The sequence below is a fragment of the Daucus carota genome, chromosome 8, assembly GCF_001625215.2.
Source record: "Daucus carota subsp. sativus chromosome 8, DH1 v3.0, whole genome shotgun sequence".
NCBI classification, from domain to species: Eukaryota; Viridiplantae; Streptophyta; class Magnoliopsida; order Apiales; family Apiaceae; genus Daucus; species Daucus carota.
Window position 1 is genome coordinate 16,538,697 of NC_030388.2, and position 6,869 is coordinate 16,545,565.

Sequence of the window (6,869 nt, forward strand, 5' to 3'; positions counted from 1 at the left end):
AACAGATAAGTTAACACTTATAAAAATATGAAAACAACATAAATTATCCGTGTGCGAAGCACGGGCAAGATATGCTAGTTATTAAAATAAGTAGATTTTAACGTTCGTACCGTACGGTTGGATCACCAAACATGTTTGAAGTAATAGTAGTTTCACTAGTTGATTATTAAATTTTTACATTAAATATATTTTTTTATTTTTTGATATTTTTGTAATCAACATATCAACATAAAGGAGAAGCGAGGAGCGTGTAGGTGACGCCTCTCACATCGCTCCGTTCTATTTTTCTAATTTTCTGGAATTTTTGGATGAAAAATATCAAAAAATAGAATTACCTTTTTTAGTTTCGGATATATTAGAAGCAAGTTTCAGAATCTGATTTTGTTTCAGATTGTTTATGGAATATAGCAGCTTGAAAGTATTAATCTGATTTTTTCAGATTATTTAATTATGGTAAAGAGTAGCACACAAGTCTCTCTACACCTATAAATACCCCTATCAGTTGTAGGGTTTTGGATCATCTAAACACAACCTTCTCTCTCTCAATACCACAACCCTGCCTCTCTATGATGATAGTTCTCCTACTCGATTTCTAACTCGGTGGTGCCGTTCTTCTGCAACGATAAGTGAAGGCTGTTTATACGATATTAAAAAATATAAATGTTGTTGCAAACAAAGATAGTTATAGACCGTTAGGTGAGAGTCGACAAATCCAAACACCGGAGAAGAATATAGTCTTGACATGATATTGATGGATGATATCAATAAATTAACTATCAGTGATGTATGTTTGTTGGTTATTTAATTTTTATATGATTTGCTTTATATACAGGAAAATATTATTCATGCATTATCTGTTTGCTCCGTTCAAGCAACTTTTAAGTGAAGGCTGTTTATACAGTATTAAAAAATAAAGGCTGTTACACGCAAGGGTAGTTATATAGACCGCTATCTCACGGATTTAATTTAGATGTTTTTGTGTAAAATCAATCCGAAAAAATTGGAGGAAGGTGCAATGTAAGAACATGATTGCTTTTAAAAAAAACACATATAAAATTAAGATTTGTTGCGCTTTAAATTGTTAATTACGTGTAGAAATTTATTTTCATTTTTTTCACCATGAATTATAGTCCAAATTTTGCAATTTTATATATTAGTATTGGTATTACATCAAGATTTTTATAAGGGTCTTTCTGGGCACACACTAATAACTATTTTTTGGTGAGGTGGAAGATTTTTACTGGTCATGCTTTATGTGCATTTGTAGGGGACCATGATTATTAATGAGTCTTAGCCAATAAAAATTCTCCACCACTCAAAAAGTGCTTGTTAGTGTGTGCTAGAAAATCCATTTTTATAATATAAAATTTATTTTATCCTACAAATATTAAAATTTTAATTATTAATGTATTTTTTTATAGACAGCCACAAAATTATTATATTCTACAAATATTAATATTGAATCATTAATATAATTTATATAGGCCGCCGCAACGCGCGGCTTATCAACTAGTATCATCAGAATAAGTATATCATAATATCGGCTGGATCTTCAAAAAATATTTTAAAAAAAATTACATATTAATTTAAATTTAAGAAGAAATTTTAAATTTTCACGAACTACTTACTACTTGACTCGAATTGTTTGTGAACAACTTGAACTCGACTCGGTTTTTAACAAACTTGAGTTCTAATAATAAAAAATATTCGATAAACTTAACTATCAAACTCAACTCGTTAAGTAAAAACTCAAACTCGATACGTAAAAACTCGACTCGACTCTGTTCGTTTACAGGTCTGGTTGAAGCAACCGCCCGCAGCTTGTGTAGAACAAATGTGCTCTCTTAATATACAACCGTCAATCCCATGTGCAGCTTTCCATCCATCCTCCAGTCCATCTGCATTCTTGTGAATCATCCCCCTTCATATTTTCCTTTATATTCCTTATCGTCCTGTTAAATTGCAATCTGTTAAATTACAAGACGTCTCTGATTCGAGAGAGGCATATAACCATGGATGCAATACCCAATAATCTTGTGTTCTTTACATTCAAAAAATTGTTTTATTGAGCTTGGTTGATATGCTTTGAGCTACTCAGATTAAAAGTAAATAATATAAAACGCTAACTTAGAATTCAATGTACTCTTGGTTGTTCTATACTTGAGTGCGAGTAAATAAAAAACAGAGCAAAGAACAAAGCTAGAAATCCGTAAGAATAATAATTCTACTAGGGCATTAACTATAATTTATTTTTACAAAATAAAATCGAAGGGTACTAAATAGAGATTCAAATCATAGTAGGATTTTTTTTTATTTTTTTGAAGGCAAATCATAGTAGGATTAGAAGGCTGCCACCAAATCTCAGAACAGTATAAATACATGTTAGACTCGAACAAAAAATTATACAGTAAAAGCAAATCCTCTATCTTCATAAAACAGAGACTTGTGATAAGATTGTTCTGGGATAATGGGTTCAGAGATCGCAGAGGCTCGACAGGGGAGGAATACCAGAGAGACTTCTGATAAAAAGAAAAAACAGCAGGACGCTGAGACGAGATATGCAGGTGTAATCTGGAAGAGAAGCAACAGGTGTGAAGAATCTCCCGAGGACACGAGGATTGTGAAGAAAGCTAAAACTTCTTTTGCTAGGCGGGATGAGACTTTTTGTTCCGGGGATCATGAGGCTCAAGATCCTGGTTGGTTGGCTAGGCGGTATGAGACCACTACTCCTGAGACTTCAGATTCAGATAGACAGAATGAGACTCCTACTCCTGAGCCTTTGTATGAGACTTCGGATTCAGATGAGCCTGGTAGGTTGAATTGTTCAAATAGGTGGTATGAGACTTCGGATTCAGAAAGGCAGAATGATACTCATGCTCCTGGTAGGTTGGCTAGGCGGTATGAGACTCCTACTCCTGAGACTTCGGATTCAGATAGGCAGAATGAGACTCGTGCTCCTGGTAGGTTAGCTAGGCGGTATGAGACTCCTACTCCTGTGACTTTGCATGAGACTTCAGATTCAGATGAGCCTGGTAGGTTGAACTGTTCAAATAGGTGGTATGAGACTCCTCCTCCCAAGACGACTTGGGACAAGACTCCAGAGTCAGAAAGGGATTCTGCAAGTTCTGGTGGATTGGGTTTATCAGATTGGCGCTACTATCCTACTCCAGATTGGCGGGATGAGACTCCTACTACAGAGGATGGAGCAATATTTGACTTGGATGAGCTTAATATCCCTGCCATTTTGCCCTTTCTAAAAGCTGTGTGTCAGAGTAAGGATTCATGGCAAGCTCGTCACAAGGGCATTGGATTTGTTCAGCAAATTGCTATACTGATGGGCCAAGCAGTTCTTCCTCACTTGCCGTCTATTGTAGAAATTTTGGAACCAGGTCTAAGTGATAAGTATGAGGTGGTGAGAACTAGTACCGTGCTGTCACTAGCTGCTCTTGCTAAGGCTTCTGCTCCCCATGGTATTATAAGCTTCGAGCCAGTATTAAAGCCGTTGTTGAAGGGTATTAGGACACACCACGCATATGACTTGGATGCATTTATGAAGGCAATTGGCTGTATAATTCCTTTAATGGATGCAGTAAATGCAAGCTACTATACAAAAAAAGTCATGGTTTTATTGAAACGTGACTTTAATCAGTCGTGCAATGAAGCAAGGAGGAAGATTTTGCTAAAAGTGGTTAAGCGATGTGTGAGCACTGAAGGCGTTGAGGCTGATTATATTCAGAGACATATTGTACCTGAATTATTCCGTTGTTTTTGGAATGGAGAGGCGGCTTATGTACATAGTAAGCAGCTTGTTGAAACAACTTTTGAAATAGCAAAAAAAGTTGGAGTTGCTGATGTTGTTGGAAGAATTGCAGAGGACCTTAAGAATGAGAGTGAACCATATAGGATGGTGGTTATGGAGGCAATTGAGAAGATCATAGCTAATTTGGGTGTAACTGATATCGATGCTCACTTGGAGGAGCTTTTGATTGATGGAATTCTTTATGCATTCGAAGAGCAGGACCGTTATGATTCTAAGAATGTCGTGCTTAATGGTTTTGGTACGGTTGTCAATCTTTTAGGATGGAGGATGAAGCCTTATCTTCCCCAAGTGTGTGATACAATAACTCGTTGTCTGCAAAAAGATAGTGCAGACGTGAGACAGAACGCAGCAGATCTCATTTCCCAGATTGCAGTGGTCTTGAAACATTGCGAGGCTCAGGAATTTATGGGAGATCTCGGGGTTGTTTTATATGAGAATCTGGCAGAAGGATGCCCTGAAGTCTTGGGATCAATACTGGGAGCATTGAAATCAATTGTTAATGTTAGTGATGCGACAAATTTGCAACCTACAATTAAGAATCTGCTTCGACGATTGGCCTTAATTTTGAAGAATCGGCATGAGAAGGAAGTCCTGGAGAACTGCGTTGAGCTTGTTTATCTAGTTGCTGATATGCTTTGAGCTTCTTAAAATGATTTTCTTTTACCTTTTAATTAAATTAGCAGAAATTGTTAGTGAATGTTTTATTATCAGTAATGTTTGGGCTTGAAAGAAATAGTTTTCAATTACGATAACAAATTATTATGAATTTCCCATCTTTAACTGTATGTTTTTTGTTTCCGCAGAAGCTATTGTTACTGACTTCTTCTCAAACATGATTTCTTGTTCATTCGGGGAAAAAAACTTATTTGAAAACTTAATTTTATTCTTTCTTGAAATTTTGAAAACACGTTATTAAAAATTTGATATAAAATGAAAAATATTCACAAATTTTAACAGTAAAAGAAAATATATATGTTGGAAGACTATAAAAATTCTTCTTGATAACCCTACTTCTTGCAGTCTGAAACTCCTTCAATCTTTTCACATTGATCCGCAATTCATTTGAGATAATAGGCTCCTCGCCCTTTGATTGATAATGAAAAAATTAATTGCTGCCAGCCTTTCAAGTTGAGTTATTCCATCCTCCTGCGCTTGCAGTATCAACTCATTCTCTACGGCAATACTCAGGGTCTTCTGCCCTGCATCTTCTACCTTCTATTTTGAGCATTCATGTAAGTACAACTTGTGTCTAGAAATGCACTTTCTCAATCTTACTGCTAAGATCTTCATATTCCTGTCTTAAGAGTCCGAGTTTTTAGTGAGCCCTGCTTCGTTTCAAGTTGAGCTTTGATGTGTCTTTCTCAGCTTTAAGTAAATCAGTATAGATTGGTAGCCTTTTCACGTTTAGGCAATTACTGAACCTCTAGTTATCATTTGCTGTTCAACTTCGCTATAGTGCACTCCATTTCAACTTTAGATTGCTTAATCATTGAAGAGACAATATTAATAACCTATGTTCCTGGTTTAACTATGTCACTATCATCTAATGCTTGATCTGGAGAGTTCTGCAATCAACCACTGCGGTCAACCTCTGCCTGTCGTGCAAACTGCTTGATCCCCTCATAAAAGAACTCCTTGCTTTGTCTTAATACAATCTTCATTATACCAATCTTCGGTTTGGGTGCCTCACTCACACGTCCATCAAATTTAGTAAGCTGTTTCTGAAAAGATATACCTCAAGCAACCTTTTTCCTCTCCACTAATGATGCTCTTTGTAGAGAAGATAATGATTTGTATACTGCTTAAGAGATACCAGACTACGAAGCACCAGTAGTAGATAAATTACTAAGTGTTTTCGACTTTTCAACATCATGGGAAGTACACACATGTTGAAATATAACATAAGATGCATTCGGTGTCTTCCTCTAACACCTTAAGATTTTAGATGAGCGCCCATGATCCACTCTTCAACCCCAAAAATGGAATTTCGAGTGAGGGTGAGTGTTGAAATATAACATGCACCATACGTTCATATGTGTGGTCCAGTCTTGTATGGAAACACTTGGCTCGTGCTCGTCCCTCTTCCGATAAATCAAGGTTTTAATTTTTATAAGATACATAATTGATGTGTTAAGTATATTCAGTAAAATAAAACAAAAAGATTAGTTGATACAAGACTTTAGCCATCAAATTTCTTGTATTGATTGGTAAAAAAAATAAAGAACACTTTGTCGCAAAATTTATATAATTAACACAATAATTCATATGATTAAGATATGACTAAGATAAAGATATAATTAAGATAGATAGATAATCCAAATAATATCAAGAAAGACTGTAACAAGAACGCGATAAAAAAGATTGAACTGTAACAAGAGTATGAAATCCAGATAATATCGATAATAGGCTATCAACACTTTTTCATAATAATTTATGATTATGAAAAATAAACAACCCAAACACTATAAAGAAAGATCAATCCTAGATAATAATAATAATATCAAAATTTTTAGAACAGATCCGAAACAAAATTGATCTTTTGCCCCTAATTTGTTAAAGAAAATTATACTCTAACACCATAAGCCTTTCCGCTTCTCAATGAACTCCCGTCTCAAGAAGCTCCATGCTAACCCGATCACCACAATTTAAAGTCCGAACAACCTCCGAAAAACGATTTGGAACGACCCATATCTGTAATCTCCCTTCTTTTCTCACCGTCTCTAGACCGAACCTCGGCCTCCCATTCCTGTTTAAACTTGACAAAACTGGCGGGAAAACCCTTACCCTTTTTTCAGTCATTCTGATTCTTCTTTTCTCCGTTGCCTCATCCTCGATAGCATCAGCTCCACTACTGATATACTTGTTCATATAAACATCGAGGACATCCGAAACACTTCCGCTGATCAATAGAGTGGTTTTGCTCGAAAGATAAAGATTGTTTCTACGGATGAATGTGGGGAGATTGTCTTCCCTTTGAGGACACTGTGAATAAATCATGATTGGTACGATGTGTGTGTAAAATTAATGTATGAAAGGGGTATATATAGAG

General features: G+C 35.7%; 1 protein-coding gene across 1 annotated transcript; it reads left to right on the forward strand.

The window, feature by feature from the left end:
* The first annotated feature begins 2,458 nt into the window (after nt 1–2,458).
* LOC108198221 (uncharacterized) lies at nt 2,459–4,459 on the forward strand. The gene has a single exon (XM_064083738.1). It carries the CDS (start codon nt 2,468–2,470, stop codon nt 4,457–4,459), a length of 1,992 nt encoding a protein of 663 aa, XP_063939808.1. The 5' UTR covers nt 2,459–2,467.
* Nucleotides 4,460–6,869: the final 2,410 nt, after the last annotated feature.

Coding starts and splice junctions, on each gene's coding strand:
- LOC108198221 (XM_064083738.1), top strand. CDS start 2,468: ATGGGTTCAGAGATCGCAGAGGCTCGACAGGGGAGGAATACCAGAGAG.